The sequence below is a fragment of the Pongo abelii genome, chromosome 6 (assembly GCF_028885655.2).
Source record: "Pongo abelii isolate AG06213 chromosome 6, NHGRI_mPonAbe1-v2.0_pri, whole genome shotgun sequence".
NCBI lineage: Eukaryota > Metazoa > Chordata > Mammalia > Primates > Hominidae > Pongo > Pongo abelii.
In genome coordinates this window covers 114756967-114784025 of record NC_071991.2, presented here as the reverse complement: position 1 = coordinate 114784025, position 27059 = coordinate 114756967, and the positions used below count along the sequence as shown (strand labels likewise).

Below are 27059 nucleotides of genomic sequence, written 5' to 3'. Positions count from 1 at the left end.
AATTTTGGTAAGAAGTGCTTGAGGTCTAAATCCTTGTTATCATTAGTCAGGTTTCTAATGAGGATTAGATAAATGTCCATGTTCCCTTTTCTTCAGAAACAAATACTAAAATTTTTAGAGAACTCGGTTTTTAGGTTGAGAAAGACTGGATGAAGAGGCAATTTATAAATCTTTGGTTTAGCTTTAAAGGTTTTAGCTATTACTCTGGTTTCCTTATATCATTGAACTGCTGGTAATGCATGATATCTGACACATTTTTCGAAGGCAAGGAATCACTGGTTTGTACCCAACAAAGTCTTCTTGTTTATATAATTGGCACATAATAATTAGTTTCCGGGATTTGTTTTTCCAGGCTTCTCAGTGATCTGTTGAATAAGGCTAGAGTACTTCCCGCAAATAAGCTTTTAAGACATACCCTAAATCTAAGTCAGTGTTTTCTAATAACTTCAGTGCACCTCCTTCCTGAGAATGTTGGATCAAGATAAATCAAAATAATATGTTGAAAGTTAAACAGTGTTGAATTTGGTGCTAGCTGTAATTGCATTGTACCATGAATAGAACATTCCTTTCAGGGTGTCTTACTCGCCATTTTAATACTGCAATAGATGGAAGACTCTTGTAATTATTTTTCATTACCACATTTCATTGTGGTCTCCAGAAATCAAGATGACAAGTCAACTGAAATTTAGATCCACAAGGTGATTATAATTGAATCTTTTATGTGTTCATATATCTCTATTAATTATTAATGAAACATAGTATTGAGAATATGCTGCTTATACCCACTGAATGATTCAACTACTTTACACCAATTTTATCAAGGTAGAAAATGGGATATGTGTTTAACAAAGCAAACAAGTATTTAGGTGTTTGTGCTGATATGATTTGAATCCTTGATATTCTTATAAATTATTTCTGGCATTTCTGTATTTTGAAGAGACTACAAATGGAGAAAGCAGTTAAGTTCATCCAAAAGTATAGACCTTGAAGTACTATCAAATATCTATTTAATCAGAGGACTGTCCAGTACTGTGATATATACAATATACCATCTGAGGAATTTTGATTAAGTCCAGATTTATCATGAAGAATCCGACTCCAAATTAAGTTCCCAGTAGGCATTTTGAGAGGAAAAAGAAAAGACAAAAAGGATGAGATATTCTAGTTGTGGGAAGGTGCTCTGGCTATTACAGTTTAGATAAAAAGTCAAAAGATTTTAAGAAAAAACTATTTGAGATTAAAAAGAAAAATAGATTTTAAAAGTAAAGGTTGTGAAATAGCTGCTACATTTTTCATGCATTGATAATAAAAACTTGTAAATTATACGTTCTTTAAATTAAAGGCCTCAGTTAAGAGCAAAGAAAGTAATACCACATCTTTTCCATAAAGTAATTGCTATGGGTAAAGTGTTTTCACATGAAGACTGAATAATTTTTCTGCACAGAATATTTATTCTTTTCACCTCTTCACCATAACCAACAACATAGAAATCCATTAAAAATTAAACTAGATGCCCACTTGAGTCCTAAATTTCAACTGCTTTTTTATCCCCCCAAGAAGAGCAGCCTAAAGCTGAGCTGGCAGTGTTTTGGGATATCCAAAAATATTACTAGTATACTAAATTTGAGTCGACTTCTTAATTCAGCACATAAGAACTATGTTTGGAGTATCTTGTGATAGTTTGCAAGATGCTGTTATAAGTTCTAAAGGCAAGGCAGTAGAATTTATATTCTTCAGAGACTGCTCAGAATAACATTTTTATTTTATTTTATTTTATTATTTTTATTATTTGTTTGTTTATTTATTTATTTATTTATTTATTTTTGAGATGGAGTTTTGCTCTTCTTGCCCAGGCTGGAGTGCAATGGCGCAATCTCAACTCATTGCAACCTCCACCTCCCAGGTTCAAGTGATTCTCATGCCTTAGCTTCCCTAGTAGCTGGGATTACAGACGGCCACCACCATGCCTAGCTAATTTTTGTATTTTTAGCAGGGACAGGGTTTTACCATGTTGACCAGGCTTGTCTTGAACTCCTGACCACAAGTGATCCGCCTGCCTTGTCCTCCCAAAGTGCTGGAATCACAGCGTGAGCAGAATAACATTTTAAGAATCAATTCCTATTCTAAGGAAGCATATAACCTAGAAGTAGATATAAGCTATGCATACACTTATTTGAAATGTATTAAGATAGGTAACATGCTAAACAAAGGGATAAAAAATTAAAAAACAGGACTTCCAGATTCTGATCTGGTTTGTAGAAATTCTGTAAGTGGTTGGCTTCATCGTAACAACAAGTAAAAAGCAGAGCACTCTGAAAAATCAACAACTTTTCTTAGATCTGTCAGAGAAGTGAGGTCACAGGGCAAACCACTGCCCCCCAAAATGGGACACAGGCAAGTAGGTACAGAGAATCACAACTTACAGAACAGAAACCAATAAGCAGAAACCTCTGAGAGAACCAGTACTAGGGTAGGAAAACCTAAACTGTAAGTGAAAAATTGCTGGAGATTCAGTGTGCATGATGTGAGAGCAAGAAAATTCCAAGTGGGTCCAAGTCACTGGGGGACTTCTATACTTTTATGAATTTTGCCTGTAGGATGCTTACCAGGTTCTCACAGTGAAGATCAGAGAAAAAAAAGGGAAAAGTAACTATTTTGAAATATGCCAGAGCATTCTTTTTTTGTTTGTTTGTTTTTTTGAGATGGAGTCTTGCTCTGCCACCCAGGCTAGACTGCAGTGGCACAAACTTGGGTCACTGCAACCTCCACTTACTGGGTTCAAGCAGTTCTCCTGCCTCAGCCTCCTGAGTAGCTGGGATTACAGGTGTGTGCCACCACACCTGGCTGATTTTTGTATTTTTAGTAGAGACGGGGTTTCGCCATGTTGGCCAGGCTGGTCTCGAACTCCTGACCTCAGGTGATCAACCTGCCTCAGCCTCCCAAAGTGCTGGGATTACAGGCGTGAGCCACCGCACCTGGCCCCAGAGCATTCTATTCTTATAACAAGGCCTGCCCTCAAAAGAGACTATTTTACCATGCCTAACCTATCAGGGTTTTTTCAGAGCCTAACTGACCTAGGGGAAGGGAAATACTCAACTCCCGCTCACACTAGTCACTATGTCCCACCGAAAGAGGTGAAAAAACACTTCACAAGTGCTTCTAAGCTGCAGGGGCACAGGCTCACTAAAAGACTAAAACCTAATCATAGGACTATAGAATACTTCCCTCACCCTCTGCTACACCTACCACTACATTGCTAAAGTCCTATTTACTACAGTTTCTTTTACCCAGCACATCATGTCCACCTTTCAATAAAAAATTACAAGGCTTACTAAAACGCAAAAAAAAAACACCATTTGAAAACACAGAGCAAGCATCAGAACCACAGTCAGATATGACAGGGATGTTGGAATTAACAGATCAGGAATTTAAAACAACTATGATTAACATGCTAAAGGCAGGGCATGGTGGCTCACACCTATAATCCTAGCACTTTGGGAGGCTAAGGTGGGCAGATCACTTGAGGTTAGGAGTTTCAGACCAGCCTGGACAACATGATGAAACCCCGTCTCTACTAAAAATACAAAAATTACCCAGGCATGGTGGCAGGCACCTGTAATCCCAGCTACTTGGGAGGCTGAGGCAGGAGAATCACTTGAACCCGAGAGGCAGAGGTTGCAGCGAGCCAAGATCACACCACTGCACTCCAGCCTGGGCAACAGTGAGACTCCATCTCAAAAAAAAAAAAAAAAAAAGCTAAAGGTTTTCATGGAAAAAGTAGGCAACATGCAAGAACAGATGAAAAGCAGAAGAGAAATGGAGATTCAAAGACGGAATCAAAAGAAATTCTATAGGTCAAAAATTCTGTAATAAAAATGTAAAATGCCTTTGATGGACTCATTGGTAGACTGAACACAGCTGAGGAAAGAATCTCTGAGCTTGAGAATTTGTCAATAGAAACTTCCAACACTGAAATGCAAGGGGAAAAAAAACCGAAAAAAACAGAATATCCAAAACAGCGGGATGACTACAAAAAGGGCAACATACATGTAATGGGAATACCAGAAGGAGAATAAAGGAAAAAAAAGAACAGAAGAAATATTTGAAGCAATAATGACTGAGAATTTTTCCAAATTAGTGTCAGATACCATACCACATATCCAAGAAACTCTGAGAAAACCAAGCAGAATAATGCCAAAAAAAAATCCGATACATAGGCATATCACATTCAAAAAGAAAGGTATATCATGTTCAAAAAGAAAGGCATATCATGTTCATAAAGAAAAAATCTTGATAGAAGCCAGAGGAAAAAACATCTTACCTACAGAAAGGCAAAGATAAGAATTATATCTAACTTCTCAGAAACAATGCAAGCAAGAAGACAGTGGAATGAAATATTTAAGGGTTTGAGAGGAAAAAAATCACCAATCTAGAGTTCTGTGCCCTGTGGAATTATTCTTCAAAAGTCAAGAAGAAATAAAGTCTCTATCAGACAAACAAAAATTGGGGAAAATTGTTGTCAGTAGGTCTGGCTGGTAAGAAATGTTCAAAGAAGCTGAAGAGAGAAAAGGAAAATTATACAGGTCAGAAACTTGGATCTACATAAAGAAAGTGTATTAGAGAATGAATAAATGAAGGTATTTCATTTTATAATAAAATTGGAACTTCTATTTTTCTTACTCTTAATTGATTTAACAGATCACAGTTTTTTCAAAATAATTTCATCAATATATTCAATCATAGATATGATAATGTATATACTTAGGTATACACATATATGTAAGTGAACTAAATTATAGCTATAATACAAGAGACTGGAAGGTGGAACTGGGAGTGTTTTATTATTAAAAGGTACTTGCACTACACATGAAATTATTTAGTATTATTTGAAAATGGACTTAGATTAGTTGTAAATGTATATTGCAAACTCTAGGGGCAACCACTAAAAAATGTTTTTTTAAAGAAGAATTACTATGCTAAGAAAAGAAAATGGAAACATATAAAATGCTCAATTAAAACCACAATGGAAAGAAAAAGAGTAGACAATAAAAATATGAACAAAGAAGAAGTAGTGTAACAGACAAAAAACAGTAATAAATATAGTAGATGTTTATCTAACTATATCAATAATCACTTAAAACATCAATAGTCCAAATATACCAATTAAAAGACAAAGATTGTCAGAGTGGATCGAAAAACAACTCTGAACTATTTGTTGTCTACAAGAAACCCACTTTAAATTTAAAACCACATATAAACTAAAAGTAAGGGGGATAAAGAAAGTTAAGTCATTTTAACACCAACCAAAAGAGATCTGGAGAGGCTGTATTTCTTTCAGAGAGAACCGACATCAGGGCAAGGAAATAACGAGGAGCATTATATGAGGATAAATGGGTCACTCTCCAAAAGACACACCAATTCTTCATGTGTATGTTTCTAGCAACAAAGTATTAAAAGACATGAAGCAGAAGTTGATAAAACTGTAAGAAGAAATAGAATATTCACTACTAGAGAGACTTCAGTGTCCCTCTACAAAGAATGGACAGATCCAGCAGGTGGAAAATCAGTAAGGACATAGCTGAATTCAACAGTACCATCAATCAACTGGACATAATTGATGTCTATAGACTACCTCATTCAAAAATAGCAGAATACACAGTCTTCCAAAGCTTACATGGAACATTCACCAAGATAGACTACATTCTGGGCCATAAATCACACCTTAACAAATTTTATAAAAATTAAAATTATACAATATATGCTCTCAGACCACAATGGAATTAAACTAGAAATCAATAACAGAAAGATAGCTAGAAAATTTTTTAAAATGGTGATTAAACAACACACTTCTAAGTAACACGTGGGTCAAAAGAGAAATATCAAGAGAAATTTAAAAATATTTCAAACTAAATGAACATGAAAATACAACTCATGAATATTTGTGAAATGCAGAAAAAGCAGTGCTTAGAGGGAAATTTACATCATTGAATGCATAAGAATGCAAAAGGATCTTAATAATATAAGCTTCCACCTTGGGTAACTAGCAAAAGAAGATCAAATTAAATCAAATGTAAGCATAATTTTAAAATCATGAAATTGAAATCACGAAATCAACAGAGAAAATCAATAAAACAAAAAGTTGGTTCATCAAAAACATCAAAAATAGAGATATCTCTAGCCTGGCTAACAAAGCAAAATAAAAGATGTGACACAAATTGCTAATATCAATAAAACGAAAAAGGGGACATCACTACAGATCCCTTGAACATTAAAAGGATAATAAAAGAATACTATGAATAACTCTATGTCGACATATTTGATAACCTAAATGAAATAGACCAATTCCTTGAAAGACAATCTGCTAAAACTCGCACGAGAAAAAATAGGTAATCTGAATAGGCCTATATCTATTTTAAAATAATTAATGACCTTCCAAAACAGAAAGCACCAGGTCCAGATGGGTTCACTGCTGAATTCCGCAAAATATTTAAAGTAGAAATTTTACCAGTTCTCTGCAATCTCTTCTCAAATGTAAAAGCAGAGGAAATATTTCCTAACTCATGCTATGAGGCCAGCATTAACTTAAAACCATAAGCAGATAAAGATGTCACAAAAAACTACACACCAATATTTTTTCATGAACACCAATGCAAAAATTCTCAAAAAGTATTAGCAAATTGAATTCAACATGTATACAAATAATTATATACCACAACCAAATGGGATTAATCTTAGGTATAAAAGGTTGATTCAGCATTCAAAAATCAATTAATGTACTTCACATCAACAGGCTAAAGAAGAAAAATAAAGTGCTCAAATCAATAGTTGTAGAAAAGCATTTCACAAAATTTAACACCCATTCCTGATTCTTTTTTTTTTTTCTAAATCAGCAAACTAAAAATAGAAGGAGACTTCTTCAACTTAAAAAAAAAAAAAAAAAAAAACTTCTACAAAAACCCTCCAGCTAAAATCCTACTTAATGATAAGAAACTTGAAGTTTTCCCACTAAGATCAAGAACAAGACCAAGATATCCCCTCTCACCACTACTTTCAACATCATACTGGAAGTCCTAGCTAATGAAATAAGAAAAGGAGATAAAAGGTATACAGATTGGGAAGGAAGAAATAAAACTAAGTTCAGATGATGATCATCTATGTAGAAGATTCAAAATAATTGACAAAAAAACTTTGAAACTATCAATAATTGATTATAGCAAAGTTGAAAGATATAAGGCTAATACGCAAAAAAGTCAATCATTTTCCTATATAACAGCAATGAAAAATTAGAATTTGAAATTAAAATCACAATTCCATTTACATTGGCATTCCTCAAAAATGAAATACTTGAACAAAATATAACAAAATATGTAAAAAGACTATATGAGGAAATCTAAATTCTGATAAAAGAAATCAAAGAATCAAATAAATGGAGAAATATTTCATGATGACGGATAGGAAGCTTCAACATTGTCAAGATGTCAGTCCTTCCCAACTCCATCTATAGATTCAAGCCAATCACAATCAAAATCCCAGCCAGTTATTTTGCATACATTGGCAAACTGATTCTTAAGTACATAAAGAGAGGCAAAAGACCCAGAATAGCCAACACAGTACCAAAAGAGAAGAAAAAAGTCACATAACTGAAACTACTCAAGTTTCATGGTTTAGCTTATAGTTGAATTAAAAGATTGAGGCAGCACAACACAAATACCTTCAGTTTCCCAACTCTGTGCTCAAAGGTTCTCTTTAACTCCACTTATCTCCTTTCCACCTGTCTTGGAGAAGATAGTTTTCTCCTCAGTGCACAGGCAAATGCCTCCATATTGCATTTGATATGACCATCCCCCACAGAGCAGTGCTCTTGCTTTCTACTTCCTGCCACCAACACAAGTGTTCTACATAGCTTCTTATTTCAGTAACCACCCATTCCCTAACCTTTTGCAACTGGTCTTTTACCATCACTTCTTTATACCTAATGGCGTTCTTTTTCATTTTCCTTTCTTTTTTCTTTTTCCTTTTTTTTTTTTTTTTTTTTTGAGACAACGTCTCACTCTGTCATCCAGGCTGTAGTGGCGCCATCACAGCTCACTGCAGCCTTAATCTCCTGGGCTCAAGTGATCGTCCTGCCTCAGTCTCCTAAGTAGCTAGGCCTATAAGCACACACCACACGCCCATCTAATTTTTGTAATTTTTGTGGAGACAGCATTTTGCCATGTTGCCCAGGCTTGTCTAGAACTCCTGGGCTCAAGTGATCCTCCCACTATGTCCTCTCAAACTGCTCGATTAGAAGCATGAGCCACCATACCTGGCCCTAATGGCCTTCTTAAACAAGGGAGGGCTTTCATACTTGGGCAAGAATGCATCAGCACGGTCTGGAAGTTGTGCTGAAACTCAGACCCCTGTTCACACCCTCAGAATTTTTAATTCTTTGTTGGGGCCCAAGAATGAACATTTCTCATAAGTTCTTACGTGGTACAGGTGATGCTGGTTCAAGGACCACACTTTGAGAAGCCCTGCTCTTGAAGATGACCAAAGACCACTAAAAAAAGAAACTAAACTGTTTTCCCTATCCTACTGACAATACTTCTGACACCAACAATGCGGGTTTTCGACACCAAGCAATGCTGACAACTGTCTGTTATTAGCATAGACCCCACAGGATAAGGGCTCATTCCTGTAAGACTGCCCTCCAACACACTTCAAATGCCAATGGCAAGCCCAGATTGTCATCTGTGCTTCTCTGACTGTGTATCTGTAAATTGCACATATCCATGAACTCTTTCGGTTTGATAATTTGCTAGAATGGCTCACAGAACTCAGGGAAACAGTTTACTTACTAGGTTACCAGTTTATTATAAATGGATACCACTCAAGAACAGCCAGATGGGAGAGATGCATAGCAAAAGGTATGTGGGAAGGGGACAGAGATTCTGTGCTCTCTCTGGAATACCACCTTCTGAGCACCTCAATGTCTTCACCAGCCTGGAGGCTCTCCAAAAAAGTTCCAGTAAAGGCTTATCGGGTGGCTTCATTACATAGGCATGTTTGATTAAATCACTGGCCATTGTTGATTGTACACAATTTTCAGCCACTCATCCCTCCCTGGAGGTCAAGGGGGGAAGCTGAAAGTTTCAACCCATCCCCCTGGCAACCAGTCCTTCCCCACTCCTGTCTTTAGGGATTTCCCAAAAGCCACCTCATAAATAGAAACTGGGGTATGGTTAATAGGGGCTTGATATGAATAACAAAGGATGTTATTCACTTTTATTTCTCTAGAGCTATTTCAGGAACTAGGGGGGGAAACATAACAAAAGATGCTCCTGTAGCTCTTATCACTTAGGAAATTGCAAGGGTTTTAGCTCTGTACCAGTAACCAAATAGCACCTAATAGCAAAATCTACCTGGATTATCTGAGTTTTCAACTATATTGCTTTAGCTCTCAAAATCCAAAATTGGAGGTTGGGCACAGTGCCTCATGCCTGTAATCCTAGCACTTTGGGAGGATGAGGTGGGAGGATCACTTGAGGCCAGGAATTTGAGACCAGCCTGGGCAACATAGTGAGACCCTGTCTCTGTATTTATATAGATAAAAAAGAAAAGAAAATCCACAATCTCTTATCTATCTTGCTCCAATCTTGTCTCCCATTACTTCCTTTGGCATCCCCCAACCTGACTGAACCAGTCACTGTTTTCCATGCATGCCCCTTGCCTCATGTTATGCCCTTTGCCTGGAGCACCCTTTCCCACCCACTGAGACAGCCAAATGCTTAGGCAGAGAAAAAAAAAAGGATCCCAGAGAATCTCCGAACCACCCCTCAAGTGTTTACATCAGATGCTTTTCCACAGGTGAGGGAATCTGCCCAGGGCTTGTCTGGGCATGCCCACAGTGGACTGGAGCCCCACATGCACACCAAGGGGAAGTGGGTGGAACCATGGGGAATTTGCACCTTATGCAGGGGAGAAGCCTGATCTCTTCAGTTCCTGTGTGGTGGCCTGGGATTCAATCTGTGAGCAAGACTCCATCTCGATTTGCTGAGTTTTTTTCTTTTTTTTTCCTTTTTGCCCAATAAAATCCTGCTCTACTCATGCTTCAATGTACCCGTGTGCCTAAATTTTCCGGATCATGTGACAAGAACCTGGGTTTTTCATTAAACTAAGGAGCAAAATTCTGCAACACCACCTCTACTTGTTCAAATACACAGCTCAATTCTCAAAGCTTCATTCTAAATGCCACTTCCTGTATAAAACCTTCTCTTAATAGCCTAACTCTCCGCCAACTGATACTAACTGCTTCCTCCTCTGAATTCCCATAGCATTTACCTGGATATCTCTTATTCAAGGGCATTTCAAGGATTTTGGGGGCCCAAAGCTTGTAAATTTGGAGGGAGGGCTCTTTTCAAGAATAAAGATTATAGAATTATAAATACAAAATTAGATACAGGGCCTTCAAAGTTGGCTCAGGCAAATGAAGTTCTGTGAAACTTAAGCTTTGTTATTGCCACAATAAATCTGCCTCAGGTTTCAGTGGATCTTACGTTTCCCCTTTTAGATTATCATCTCCTGAGACAGAAACTTTCTCTCTTCCCCTGCCCCATGTTTTCTGTTCTTCCACCTTCTTTAAAGAGGAGCAGTGGTATCTGAGTTTAAGATCCCTGCTTCCTTACTCACTTAATTGAACCTCAGTTTCCTCCATTGTGGAAAATAAAAGCAATCATATCTGCCTTTAGGGTTATAATAAGATCAAATGTAATAGCAAATAAAAGTGTTTAAACAGTGCTTAGGATATGATAAGCTCTCAATAAATATTAGAGTCCCTCTTTGGATGTGTCAGACAAAAATTATAGGAAGTCATTGTTTTAGATTAAGCACTCTCACGATGCCTCAAAAGACCAGACTAAAAGTAAAAATGGAATCACCCATGTTCACCAAAGCAAAACTGAGTTGTTATCCGGCCTTCCAAGAAATCAAGAAAGAAGACAGCCTGATTTCCCAAACAGATCAGTTTCAAACTTCAGTCGTAAAGTTCCCTCTGTTTTAATTCTTAATCCAATGTTAACCAATCAGTGACTTTTCTATTATTCTGTCTCCTTGTCCCCACCTTTCAAGAAAAGTAACTTTGAAATGACCAATTCTCTTTTTGTTCTTTGTTCCTGCTTCCTTTGGCCCCTTTTTTGGGTCTATAAAGCCAAGCTCCTTTGCTCAACTTATTGAAACACTTATTCCAATTTGTGAAATGAAGGATTGTCCAAATCTAGAATAGAAAATAAAGCTGACTGAGGTCTTTAAACTAAATTTGTTGTCATTTTGTCTTTTGACAAATGGCACAATCCACAGCCTTATGTGAGTAATTTCCATTTCCCCCAAAGTACCTAGAGAGTGCCTTGCAGTGAATAGTTTACTGAACACACATGGCCTATTTTGTATATACAGGTTCAGAGAAAATGAAATACCTAAGCATATTACTTCTTTCTCATTTTGCTACATCTCTAATTACTAATCTCACATCAGGGAAACTTCCTATACTACTGAGGACTCCACAAATTCTATTACTTTACTAGGGCTTGCTTGAATTTAATTTAGTGGACAAATGAGCATCAGCAAAGCAAAGGGGTGGCAGGATGTCAGGAGGAGAGAAAGTCAATTTATCAAGGCTTTCTACCAGGTTTATACCAACCTATTCTTGCTATTGTTTATAATAATGATATCACTTTTGGCATTCATCTTGGCGACCCCAGGAAAAAACATTTTCAGCTACCTATGGTATTCACTGATATGAATACCTGTGGTGTTCTGTTTTAAGCCAATTCACATGATACACAGGGACTTTTCGCACATCCAATATATATGTTTTCACAGAATTTGTACAATGCATTAAATGTTTATCAAATATTCTAAAATCCATGGGCAAAATCAAACTCATATATTCTGAAACTCATGAGCAAAACTGTTTCTATGTCAGTGTTAGTAACGGTGACCTAACATCTTTACTAACTGTATCTCTCTATATATTTTTGTATCTGTGTTTGCAATTAACCACAGAGAGATAAAGTTTTAAAATTCAGTTTTCAATTCAGTTTTCAGTTCCCTTTTATTTTATCTAAAAAAAACAATCAAAATATATAATACTCTTGTCTAGATTTATAGAGCAGTCCAGAATTAGGGATTTGAAGGCAATTAAGAACTATGTTTATGGAGCCTGAAGTATATGGATAATGACCATCCCTGTCTCCAAGAATCAATTCCAGAAATCAGTATATATTAAGTTCCTTCTATGTGTTCAGCCCAGTGTTGGGATCCATAAGAAGGATTTCAAAATAATGTCAATTACTCATGCTTAATAAATATAGTAAATAACTAGGAAAAAATAATCTATATCTCAATTAAAACTTCAAAGAAAAACAAAACAAACAAACTGAAAAAAGCTAGAAAAAAAGTATCACTTGTTTGGCAGAATGGAACTTAGATAAAATTTAAGACAATAGATGGAGTCAGCAATAAGATATTTTTGGAAGATATTTTCAAGATGGAAAATCTAAAACATGTTACAATTTTGATTTATTTAATGGCTTCTTTAGTTATTAACCTAGCAATTAATTAGATATTCTGCAAGTACAATCACATTTAAAAGAAACCCATGATATAGATTCAGGACTCTGCAAATTAAATTTCATATTAAAGATAATGACTCCATATAATAAAACATGTGTGCTCAATATTGATTCTACTATACAATAATAATGTTACAAATAGATTCTACTAACACATTGCTTCAGGCTACTGGGATTCACTTACTGAACACAGTCTAACAAAGCAAGCAGTGTTCAAATCTCACCCTCTGGCCAGGACTTATTGAGAAGGAAATGTTCTCTAATATGGCATTTCCACCTTCTGTGTATTTTGCTGTGAGATCTTTGACGGTCATTTGGCCCCCTGAGGGCCAGATGTCATCTTTCTTCACGTGTGAATTCTCAATAATCATAACTTTCGAGAGTTGGCCATTCTTGTATGGTTTGGTTGACTTGGTAGGTTTACCTTCTGTTGGCATGTCAATGAACTTAAAGACTCGGCTCACAGATCGCATCTGAAATAAAAATAACAATATTTTTGTTTTTAAGAATGGCAGACAATTTCACAATTAGTTTGATGCTTCCTAAAAAATAACTCGTAAAGTGCGACACTTGCTACTCGTCACTTGGTTATTTGTCGGGCTTTTCAATGAACTAACAGGAAATAATTGGATATAATTAAAAGTTTAACTGAAGGGAAATAACCAGGACTTATATAAATGGGCTCTGTATAGGCCTGTTTATTTTTGTGATCACCTAATTCTGAGTTATGTAAGCCACACATAAATAGCCAAACTATTCTCAAGGGAATAGATGACGTCAAAGAGAAAATGTATTTTTACTATGAGCAGCACTGCACAATGCTGTATAACCGGTATATTATAATAAAATGTACCACACCTCAAAACCACTACTGAAGATTCTTCTCTTTCTCTCGAGCTACCTTAGTAACTAACTATAATTTTATGTGTCAACCAGGTGGTTAAGTGAACTCTTGATGATTAGACAATTTTAAACAACTTTGCTATAATCTTCAAACAATTTAAGTCATTGGCATATATCTGCAGTTAAATAATTATACTTTTAATCTAAATTACTTAAATATTCATTTTTAGTGCTAAGGAAAATGTAATTGCATATAAGGGTTATATTTGAAATTAAATATTTATCTGCTTTATAAATCTATTAATGTAACATTTAATAAAGTTTATCTTTAATGCATACAGAAATAAATGGACTCGATAATTTTTAAAGGTGTTCAATTTTTTTAAAAAACATACATCTCTGAATAATTATGACTTACTGGAATTTGGAATATGATTTTAAAAACAACTTGGCATATAATAAGTACCCAATAAATATTTGAACAATAAATGAATAAAGGAATGAATATACTAATGAGTAAATAAATATAAATGAATAAAAAGAAAGAATTTGAAGACTTTGAATTCACTCAACTTCTATTTTTAAAAGATATCTTTGATCCTGTGGCTCAATCCTTCCCAGGTATTAGTAGCTGACTAGACACAATTTTGCTGCTCTTATTTTTAGTCTTACTAGTAATTATTGATGCTGGCTTTATTCAGTCAAAAACTTAACTAGCTTTCTTTTACAATATTAACACATCATCTTATTTACACCAAATGTTTAGACTTCAAAAATTATTCTTTTTGGAAAAAAATGTGGGCAAAAGTGTATTTGCTGCTGTTATTTCTATTTTTCATAATCAAAAGGTGAAATGGGAACGATTCTTCATCTTTAATATGGAATGATTGGTGGATAAAGCAGAGGAGTTTAGAGATAGATTCTTAATTGAACGTTAAAATTCCATCTTAGCAATTCTAACTGTATTGCCTGTTTTCCCATGCCATTGATCAAGCCTGCACTGTTTGTGAAGTTCTTTTTTCATTCTAGTGATTCTGTGCTTCAGTTTCCTTCATCTTGAAAATATCTTCAAATTGTCTTCAGCAATTATTCAAGATTCAAGAAAATAATCCTTTGAAGTCAAGCCCACTATTAATGGATGTGAAAAGGACCCAAAGCCCACACCCTAAATAATGATAGAGAAAGTAAAAGGCATATAGTCACGATTGTTCCACATGTAATATTTTAAATTCTGAACTATGAGTTACTTTCAGGGGTAGCTAACTCTTGACTCAGCCATTCTTAACTTTGAATTAAAATACACTCTTACACTGTCATTAATTTTCATAGAGAGCTGCTAGTCTATAATAAGGTCTGGGAGATAAAATTACAACTACTATTGAGATGAAAATGCCAGAGATGCAGTTACAATGCATTTAAAATATCTTATTGTATTTATCCTGCATAAGAATAGTATCCCTCTCTTGAAATAATTGAAGGGTATACACAAATGTAGATTAACTGTATAAAGTTGAGACTTGATATTTTTGCATGTTAATTCTATACACAATTCTAAACTTATATTTTATTAAGCAAAATAGGAAAGACACTATATAACAAAAATCCTTCACATTTTAATACTTCCAAACAATCTATAAAACATTTGACTGTTGCTATCTAAATGACTCAAAATTACACATAGTATTATTAGAAAATAAGGACTTTCAAAACCACTATTTTGGTAGCACTGGAATGTAACACACAACGTTTTCTGTTTAGGACTTGTGTTTGAGCATTGCAAATTATATTCTCCATTAGTGAAGCTCACCATAGAGGGTGAATCCAGAACTTCTAATGTCAAATGTGACAAATGGAATGCACCAATCAAATTTAGATAATGTAACTTTCCAACTCATTGTCTTTCTTACAGTCTAGCTGCTTAATGTGACTCTAAGACAGCCTATTATAGCTCCCCACAGCATGGCCAAATACGCGTAGCCAAGAACATGTGATTTAATCTTAAGACTGGGCACTCATTCACAGCGTATGAGCAGACAGTCATTCAATTCAGTGGGTGAGAACATTTTCTGACAGAAAGAAATAGTGGCTTGTGCAGACACTTTCACCATGGTCAGTTGTGCAGCCACTGAAATGCCATTACTGAATAGATGTGGACAGATAACATTATGTATTACTAACCAATTCCTTGTAGTCGCGGGCTTTCCACCTTGGATTTTCTACTTCCAGTACCTCTGGAAGGAGAAGCCACATCAGAACCAGAGCAGAACAAATCAATTCTGGTCATTTAAGTTTCAAAAACTGGCTTTTGAAACTCAAGTCAGATATTGATCATTTGAAAATTTTGAGCCATGTGAATATTGGCTGTCAAGCGCCAAAAGCCAAAGCCTAAGGACTCAAAACATAGTGTTTATGCAAAAACAGTAGCCATAGACAAAATTATGATGGATTAGAAGCAGTCACTCTCCTCACCCCATAAATGGGGTCCATAAATGCGGGTAACAAGAGGGTTTAGATACCAGGTCCTCTAAGAAAAGTTCTGTCTTGCAACCAAATCCTGGTTCTATCCTCAAGTAGATTTGGGGAATTTTAGAACAAAGGAGGCCCATGCCTGAATTCCAAGGCAAAGCCCAGGAAATACTCATGCCATAGTGAAGCTTCCTGTGCCTTGCATGACGTGGGAGCAGTAGAGTGAACATGGTTGCTTGGAATGTCTACGCACAGATGACTTGATATAGCTTCAGATTTGAATCTTTTTACCCCTCGGGGCATGGAAGAAGCTGAAGAAGGCTCAGCAAGGGAGAGCTCACATTGAGAACAAGGACAGACTCCATCTACCTGGACCATGACCCTCTAGGTCACATAGGAACATCAGTGCCTCAGAGACAGTGAGCACGGACAAAAGATGATGTAGGGCAACACACTCCTTAATCCCTAATATCATGGCATTCTGTAAACTCCACTTAGAACCCAGCAAAATCTCTGAATTCAATGATATTATTTCTTTCACTCAGTGGAATACGTGCTCAAATAGAAAATAAACTCAATCACAGAAAAAGTAAAGTCATATTTCTTGTACACTTAATTTCATAGTCAAAGATTCATAGCTGCTGCCAGGGGTGGATCCAGGTTTTGTGGAGCCTGAAGCTTAAGTAATTTGGGGAACTCTTAAAAAAAAAAAAAGAATCCAAATCCAAATTATGCATATAAAATTAAGTATAGGGCCTTCAAAGGAGTTCCTGCACGTGAGAGGACCTGTGGCTTATGTCTCATAGGATTCATGTTAAACCAATTCTGCCTATTATAGTAACCTCGTTCAAAGCGTTCCTTGTTATATTCAAACAATGGACAGTTCAAAACATCCCTCCCCATCTAGTGGTTAGTACCATGCAGTCACTTAATAAATCTTTGTTAATAATAAATGAATTCATTATTCTACCTCCTATGCAGAAAGCAGTGTCTGTGCTGTAAGAATGACAGTGCTGCAGGTCTACATTAGCAAGTAGTCCAGGCTGCAATTTTACCCCTCAGCTCCTCAGCCTCAAAATATTCATTGCTATTTGGATTAGACGGAAGTTACAACCTATCGAACTATTTTTAGTCTCATCTATTTGTTTTCATTGAGCTTTTAACCTCACTTAACCTTTCCTCTCATTTAGAGTGCCTACTAAACATTTTCACCTGATACATAAAAACTACTGTGCCATTGTAGCTACCTAGATTGTGCTGGATAGAAATTCATATTCAGCAATTATCAGAATGACTGGATTGGCAAACGCCTTAACCCCAGCCTGCTGCTTCCTGTGCACAGAAAAGAGTTGTCCAAGGAGGATCGAGGGATATCTCTGTCTAGAGCAGCAAGCTGGCCTGCCAGCAGCAAAGTCTCATGATAGCCAACACCCGCTTCGGTAGGAGCACTTTTCTTAGACTTTGAGAAATAGAAGATGAAGCCAAAATGAGACCCAACCAATGACACAATGAACCCCATTCTTCATTTGTGGGGAAGAATACTTGACATAATTTGTGCAGACCTCTGTACATTAGAGTTTAGCCCAAATTTGATGGGGGTTTTTCTTAAGGATCATGATCTGGTTTAAATTATTGGTTTCATTATTTAATTTTATTATTCTCCAAAACCTCTTCTGAGCCCCTTGAGAAGGGGTCAGTCCTTAAAACTGGACCTGACTATCTTTATAAAAATGTTTAAAGTTACTAACCTAAGCATTAGAAGAACAAAGTGTTTTGGAATTATGACAGTCTTGACAAAAAGATAGCTTCACAGCCTGATCTCAGCCTTACTTTATAAGGGATGCATTTAAGCCAAGAAGAAAATAATTCTTGATTTTCCTTGTCACTTTGTGTGACAAAGAGGGAAGAGGAGGCTTACAGGCTTTTTCTAGAGTAAGTCAAGAAGCCAGACTCCTCTCCCTCACAAAAATATTTGTTCTATTTCCTTTCATCCTTTTGGTTGTTCAGAAGCCAGCACATCAAGATTAGGCATTAACACCCAAACTATGTGCCATCATACCCCAAAAGCCATAATAGAAAATACACTTCACACACCTGAGACCTGGCTGGCAACACTATAAAGGGACTTCATGACTGATAGTTATAGAAGGATTGCAAGAAATAAATATGACGAGAGTCATCTAGAAAACTGGCACAATGTAAAAAAGTCACACATTTTACAGGAAAAATTTTCTAAGTATATAGTATATAAAAGGGGAGATTTAGGGCTTTTAAATCATAAATCCTTCCCAGTAGGCAAAAACTATGCTTTTCAGTACTCGCTAACACAGACCTGACACCCAAGACCAAGATAGATCCATTAGCATAATCTTTAGGCCATGAACATAAACTTAAGAGATAATAGCAAGAAAACAGACCCTGCCCAAAACGTGTTCTTGAAACTCTGGTCTATGTTTCTACATCTATTACTTACATGACTAGAGCACATAAAAAGTCAGTCAAATGCCATGTTGCTATAAATTATTAACAGCATAAATGAGTTATTTATATTATACTATAAACCTAGCCCTTTAGTATATTATTACAGCTTGCTCTCTACAGAAATGGTTTACATATTTTAACCTGTGTCAAATCACTTGAGAAGTCAGTGTCACTTTTTCTATCAGAAGTGACAGAGATGGTGATCTTCACAAAACAGAAACAAAATCTATTTGCAACATGACAAAAGGCATATCCCAAGTTAACACCAACGTTTCAAAATACGCTGGTGCCCATTTTCAATAACTAAGAACCTTGGTAAACATGGTACTAAGTGTGTCAACGGGCAAAGGAAGACTCAAACTTACTCTTCCATGTAAAAGGTCGGACATCACTCATCAAATTTATTACTTACTCTGGAGCTTAATTACAATCTAGCTTGGTGAATGCAATTGGATCTATGTAGCTTCCACTGAAAATATTTCAAAAGAATTTGCAAAAAAGACGAATCCAAAACAACAAATCTAAATACCTTCTCACAGTTTTCACTATTTTAGTATGATTTTTCTCCAAGCATCTTAATTTTGCAATATTGTGTCTTCCCCAAAGTACTCTGTCATTAAGCCTCATCCTTTACATGTCTTGTAGAGATTTATGTATGTATCATTGATTGATACAGGACAAAAATCATTTGCTGGTGGTCCATCAATTCAAAAGGAAATTCTATGACATAGACCAGGAGTCAGCAAAACTATGGCCCACAGGACACATCTAGCTACTCCCATTGGTTTACATATTATGTACAGCTGCTTTGCCCTACAAAGACTGAGTTGAGTTGTCATAAAGACAATATAGCCCACAAAGCTGAAAATATTTACTATCTTAGCATTTATAGAAAAAGTTTGCTGAGCCCTCTGCTATAACTCACAGAAAATCAGAGCTAAAATGAGTCTTAGCATGTAGTTCAGTGGTTCACAAGTCTTGCTTGATACACACTAGAATCACCTAGAGCACTTTCAAAATTACAAACATCATGCTCAGTCACCCTGCCCCCTACCAAGAGAACTGGCTTCGCTGGTCTTAGTGGACCCTGAGTAATCTGTGTTTTTGTTTTGTTTCATTTTGTTTGTGATGGAGTCTCACCCTGTCGCCAGGCTGGAGTGCAGTGGAGCTATCTCGGCTCACTGCAACCTCCATCTCCCGTGTTCAATCGATTCTCCTGCCTCAGCCTCCCCAGTAGCTGGGAGGCGTGTGCCATCATGCCTGGCTAATTTTTGTATTTTTAGTAGATACAGGGTTTTGCCATGTTGACCAGCCTGGTCTTCACGATCCAACCTGCCCCAGCCTCTCAAGGTGCTGGGATTACAGGCATGAGCCACCACATCTGGCTACTCTGTGTTTTTATAAAGATTCTGCATGTGTTACTAGGATGAGAACTTGTGATCTAATCCATTGCTTCATTGCAAAAATGAGATTATCTAAACCCTGGAAGTAAAATGATAGGCACAAAGACCAGTGAATTTTCTAAACTTTTCAACCTTTTTTTTGTTTGTTTGTTTGTTTTTAACATTCCAGCAATCCCTTAGGGTTCTCATTAAACCTCTTCTACTAATTCAAGACTCTAGAACTTCATAATGGCATTTTCTTTGTTAGTTCGAGTAACACACTGGTTCAGAGTTCTTTGATCAGCTCTGATAATTGTAGCAGTGAATAACTTAATCAATGGACTCTAGCATTCAGGGACAGTAGCAGAAATGTGATACCTATAAGGATGTGGAATAATCCCTGCCTACATGCTAATCAAGAGTTGAAATTTTTCATGGGAAAAAGATCCAGAAGAGAGGGATTGTCAAAGCTCGAAGGAACCTTAGAAAACTTCTCACCAAACTGTTTCATTTTACAAATGAGAAAAATAAGACCCTCAGGGAGGCTAGGACTTGCCCAAGGCCACACGTGGCAAGGCCAGAGTGGCATGCAGGGCTCTTACCACAGACACTCTACAGGATGAAATGAGAAGAGATGGGTGGAAAGAACTCTTGAGACAGAGGTCATGAGAGGAAAATATACCACAAAAGTTTATGAAAACAGAAAAATAAGGATAGACATGATCAAGAAACCATTAAAAGGAGACCAAAAAAAAAAAAGGGAAGAAATGACTCCTCCCCTCAGATTCTTACAGCAAAAACTACTTTCAGTACAAGAAAATTAGGCATTAGGAGTAATGCAGAAAAGCCAGGTTCCCCTTTTCTCCACACATCAGGCTTCTTGTTGGTCATTGTACAATCAGTCACTTGATCTTTACTGGAACCCAAAACAAACACAGGCAATAAAAGGACAAAGGAGAAACCGAGGGAGTTTGTATTGACAGAAAACTCTTCTCAGATTGCATCAATCTTGGAAGAACTTTCTAGAGCCTCACTAGCAGAAATCTATCCACAACGCTTGCAGATTCATTGCCTTCCCTGCTCACCCTGGTGGCTTTCTTCTTCTTGTGTTACTAGAAACACACAGTTGAACAGGGTAGACACCTAATGGAAACAGAGATGGTTTATCTGCTGCTTCACTTGGAGAATTAAAGAAACAGAATAATATTCACATGCTCAGAATTAGGCATCAGGAGTAAGGCAGAAAAGCCAGGTTCCCCTTTTCTCTACACATCAGACTTCTTGTTGGTCATTGTACAATCAGTCTCTTGATCAACAAAACAAGCAGTAAAAGATAAAAAGTAATCTTTTAGTTGTGCTCACTATGTGATAGACAGTTGTGAAACAAACTGAATTGTCAATGGCTTCTTTCCAACAATGTGATTATGAGTGTGAGTAATTTATCAATTGCTAGATGGCTTGGTATGGTTCAGTTTGAAGCATCACCTTGTCACCCTTTCTAGATCTTATTTATTTTAATCTTTATTCGTTCATACAGATAGGAATCTTAAGTGCTTATTTAAGCTACATAATGCTTAAGTAGCTAAGAATAGGAGAAAGAGAAGACTTACGTTACTAAAAATGGAAGGCATCTTATAAGTCCAAAGAAAATAAACCAGCACATAACTTTGTTTTGGAGGAAAAAATATAAGATAATTGCTTTAGCAATAACAACTATAAATTCATATAGTATTTGAGGTATAGAGTTTTAAAAAATTAACACTTTTCTTTTCACCCCATCTATAGAATGGTATGAGAAATACAATTGAAATGAATATAGATAGCCACAATTTATGTTAAAATAAAGTGTGAATTAGTAATAGAAATAAACAATTTTTAAAGCATTGAGATATCAATTGAAATAACTGGAAATCCCCTAACATGGGGTGTTCCAATAGGAATTATTAAATTAGATTCTGATAATTTTACTATTTTTTAAATTGCAGGGGTGATTCACAAACTATTAAACTATATTATTCATAAAGTGACAATGTTCAGATGACTTTTTATCCAACCTGCCAAATAAGGCCAGACACATTAGTAAGTAGAATAGAAGCTTTGTCCTGTTTTAATAGTCTCCTGAGACCCTGGGTATATTTTAAGGAGACACTAAACAGAAACTCATGCCTTAAAATGTCAAGCCTACTGAAAGACATTCTATAATTGTGTTCTATGAACATATGATGGTGTCAAGATGATAGTTGGATACACATTTAGAGAGCAGGATAGAGGTCTAAACTAGAGACACAAATTTATGATGCATCAAGAGATGGTTTATTTTCTTTGTGTGTGTGTGTGTGTGTGTGTGTGTGATGGAGTCTCCTTTATTGCTCAGGCTGGAGTGCAGTGGCACGATCTCGGCTCACTGCAACCTCCACCTCCCAGGTTCAGGTGATTCTTGTGCCTCAGCCTCTCAAGTAGCTGGGTGCATGCCACCACAGCCAGGTAATTTTTGTATTTTTAAGAGAGAGGGGTTTCACCACGTTAGCCAGGCTGGTCTCAAACTCCTGACCTCAAGTGATTCACCTGCCTCGGCCTTCCAAGATTCATCAAGAGATGGTTTCTGAAGCATGGGTTTAGAAAATAACAGCTAGAGAGTGTCAGTAGAACAGGGCTGAGATATAGCTGATGTTTAGAGATCTGAAAGAGAGAAGGGGACAGGAAAAGGGACCAAGGAAGAGCCAGAGAGGCAGAAGGAAAATGAAGTGGGAGTAGTGTCATGGAAGCAAGAGAGAAAGTACCACAAGAAGAATAATTTGTCCATGGCATAAATACTGCTGGAGCTGTTAAGGGAGACATGGAAATTGGCTCTGGCAAGATGTTGATCCTGAGTTATGGGGCTGATGGAAATAAAATGAAGTAGGTTGTGGAAAGAATGGGTTGAGGAAAACAATGAAATGAAAGTGGATTGAGAAAAAAATGGAAGTAGGTTGAGGAAAAGATGGAAAGTGGTCCTTTCTCAAATATTTTGCTATATATAGGTCAAAGAAATGGGGTAGTAGCTGGAGATCAAGGGAAAGTATTTTTATGCTAACGAGAAAGATCCCACAAAGAGGGAAGTATTGCATATTACTTGCTCCTGAATATAGGAGCAAGAACACAGGCAGAAGGTGGTGCATGAGGAGAGGTACAGTAGGCTGGTACAAATGGTGGCACGAAATGAGAAAATTCTTCCTGGTTGCATCAAATTTTTTTTTTTAGATTTTTAAAAAAAGATATAATAAAGTCACTGGCTATAGGGCTTGGAATTATTGGAGCACCTGAGAAGGGAGAAGGGAGAGGAAGGTGGGAAAAAGCTATCTTAGGGAATATAATAAGGAATTTCATAGAAAAATCTAATAAAAAAGGTTGTTGTACAGTTTTGTATACCAATATTTGAGATATGTGATCATAAATACAATGCAACTTGAGGTTAAATGTTATCTAAACATTACCTTTATTAGTTGAGAGCTAAAGAAAGCTAGGCACTTGGGCATAAGCACCAGGTGGAAGGTTAAAAAAAAAAAAGCCACACTGTCATTTTTATAACTTCGGAATTCTGTTGACATTTGACTCTGTGTTCTTGTCTAAACTAGGCCAGATGGGCAAATAAACTATTCTTTCCAAGTATAAACATTTTTTTCTGAAGAACTAAAAGCATACATCAAACTTAACACCTTGTTTACTCCATTGTAAGCTCAACTCTAAATTCAGCTAACAATTCAGTAAGTAAAATGACAACACTGAGTTTTTACTTCAGAAGTCACAAGGACCTTTAGGATTAACATCATATAAACGTAAAATTTGAGGGCATAGTCCTATCTATTTCCTACTCTCAACATATGCTGAGGTGAAAACAAAAGAGTTACTGTATAAGTTTAGCAATGGCATGGGTAACAGCAGTATGATGGGAATCATTAACCAGATAAATGCCCATAAACACCCAGGAAAGGCTACTTGTGCTATTTGGCAAGGAAATCACTCACATATTAGCTTTGATATTCAAACAAAGGAATGTGATTTTTTAAATGTGATCAAATGCAAATATTGATATTTTTCATAGACTGTATTATAACATAATAGGTGCTTGCAAAGATCCTTCAATGCCACAAGATGAAAGGCACGATATCAAAGCACAGGTCACAAAGCCAGGATGCACATGTGAAAAACTAGAGGAATGAAAATACCTTACAGAAACTTTCATGGAGATTGAACATGCAGAGTAGAAATGCACCAAACAGAGGTTTTGACATCAATGTGTAGAGGCTACTATGTAAACCAAGAAAATTAATACAGCAAAGAGAAAGGAATTGTACACTTCCATGGTGAAAAGATGTTTTTAGGTAAAGAAACATGTAAGTGCATGAGGAGCTTAAATGTAAAGTCAAAGTTGTAGAAAGTTGGGCAAAGAATTAAATAGATGTCAGCACAGTATTTATTTAATATTCTCCTGCTGTTTTCCAACAGAAACATTTCTATACATTTATGAGACCCAACTCCAAAAGCATACTGGAATGGAATTAAAGATAGAACTACAGAAGCTAAAGAGAGCTGATCAAACTAAAAAAACAAGTTAAAGGTAAAGAAACCAACTTTAGTATAAATCATGTTCCAATTAAATTACAGCTCAATGGGTTATGAAAATGCTTACAGAAAATAAGAAGACACATGGACCAGAAGAGAGCATTAAAAGGGTTTTCTTTTCCCTGGAGATATTTTTTATAATGATGTTTGTTCTGACAGGAGTTGATCATACAAATTTTATAGCTGAATAAATGTGTGTGGTTTGGGAACATGAACACTGTCTCAGAGAACAAGGAAAGAAACTTAAGCAAAAAGTATAATTTTAAAAAGAGTATAATAATAGTGTTGCACAGTCATTCCTAACTTGGGTTTCTAAACCATCTACAAAAGCAGTGGTGAATGAATAATTTTAAATACAGTAGTATAAAAATACTTTAAAAATTCAATGATGAAGCTATCCAGACCAACCATATAGTCTGATTGAAAAATATGCATTTGATTTTTTAAACAAAAATGAGTAAATGTGCATCATTCCATTTAATTTCTCAGTCCCGCTGCAATGGGATTTGTGCCCCTGATATGGTTTTAGCACAGAAGCATTACTATAATATTAATGGCTCTGCATTCTAGAAAACCAAAACAAGAGAAATAACACAACTAAAATGTGGTCTTTGTATACACTAAGAAAGTATACAAATGTGTGGCAATATTTATCAAGCAGAAAGAGAGAAGGCAATGATAAACACTTTAGGAATAAGAAAGGCGCTATCACTAAATAATGTGAAAAAAATTTAAATAGTATGAAAATGTTATGCTTCTAAATTTGAGTACCCAAGATAAGGAAGGAGTTCTTAATCAAGATACCAAAAGCACAAAACATAAAGGAAAAGACAATAAATTGAACTTTATTAAACTTAAAAGCTTCTTTTCATCAAAAGACTCTATAAGCCAAGCCACTGACTGAGGGATTATGTTTGAAATGTATAGAGCTGATGATCAATCCATAATTCATAAATTCCTACAAATTAATTAAGGAAGAAAAAACAATCTAGGTGACAAATGAGTAATCAACATGAATAAGAAATTAATGTAAGAGAACAGCAAAAGCCAATAATTATGTATGCAGCTGCCCTAAATTTTTAGTAATCACTTCACATCTATCAGACACCAAGTGTTGTTGAAGATACGTAGCTATGAGAACTCTTGTACTCTCTTGATGGGGATATACATCAGTACAACAGACTTGAGGACAATTTGGCACCACTCAGTTAAGCATGGGTGAATTCTATGACCCAGCAATACAACTCCTAGGTATTTCTCCTAGAAAATCCTGAACAAGGAAACAGGTGAAAGAATGCTCACTGCAGTATTAGATCTTCATAGTGGCTATCTATGAGAAGGAAAGAAGAGATCAGGATTTAATGAAAGATACACAGTGACCCTCAATTTATCTGTAATGTTTTATTTCTTAAGCTCAATATAGGGTATATAGTTCTTCCTCATGCTATTACTCATACTTTTTTACTTGTCTGAATTTTTTTCATAAAAGTTAAAAAGATGATAATGACTTACCAAGCTATCCACATCTATGCTGGAGTTTACAGCCCACTGCAATGTACTCATGATATTCATGGCTAAAGTCAGGATAATACCAACTCTTCCTTCTCCTTCTCCTATAGATGCACAAAAGACATAAATGAACCTCATGTTATTTCTGTCTTCTGTGAACGACTTTATTCACACTTCTCCCAGGGCACATATCACATTAAATTTACATTTCAATTTTATGCTAATTTTAACAATTTTTAAATCTCAGTTCATCACAGCATCTACTAATAGAATAATGCTCTGCATATAGTAAGTATTCAACCAGGATTTTAAATCAAAGAGTGATTGAATATTAGGAAAGTGTTGCCCTTTTTAAAAAATGTTACTGGTATTGGAGGTGTTGTTGGTATTGGGTAGGTACCATATTTGTCTCTTCTACTATTATTCTATAAGTAATAACAGTAACAAATATTAGAATGGGCAATGGGGAAAAGAGATCCTGTATCCAGATGAGCTCCTCTACAAAGAAACCAAAAGCAGGGGAAGAGTGTCCAAACAGCATCTGCAAGATGTTTAGATGTGCTCTGTGCCTTTGCAAGGAGGACCTTTGCTAATTGCATGCTATTGGGAAGTAAGTGGACTTAGAATTTCACCGGACAGTCAGAAAACTAACAGGTCTGCCATCTGGAAAGAGAAAAGATTACCCTCTATGCAAAAAAAAAAAAAAAAAAAAAAAAAAAAAAAAAAATTAGTTTACCCGGGAAGAACAATACTTAAGTGTTTAATTACAATAAATTTTTTTTTAGGGCTAAAAAGGACCGCTAATTAAAATTTATAAGTGTTCAGTATTATGGCCATAAAAATTCTCTAAGAGGAATGTTCTTAAATTATTATAAAGTTAGACTATCAAGTCCCAATCAAGAGTTCTTACATCTGTAATGCATGATAAAATTGTCAAAAGGTTCTACAATTGGGAGAAATAATTCATCTTATTATTAATTGAAATTTTTGTTTCTGCAGTTCCTCTAACAGAAGGCATAATATACACAGCATATATCTGCATGTAGTATTAAATTATTTTCATATAGGTAAGATTTATCTAGACCCCAATATATTACTGTCCTGAAGGTTAAGCTGAGAAGATAAAATTTTAATAATAAGTCAGATAACATTTATTTAGTATTTACCA

At 35.9% G+C, this 27059-nt stretch overlaps 1 protein-coding gene across 1 annotated transcript in view; it reads right to left on the bottom strand.

The window, feature by feature from the left end:
* Window positions 1–27059, bottom strand: part of CFTR (CF transmembrane conductance regulator) — a 194461-nt gene that overhangs the window by 28243 nt on the left and 139159 nt on the right. The window contains 2 exon segments of the mRNA NM_001168545.1: window positions 12833–13081; window positions 25895–25995. Of these exon segments, the coding sequence (NP_001162017.1) occupies window positions 12833–13081; window positions 25895–25995 (350 nt within the window).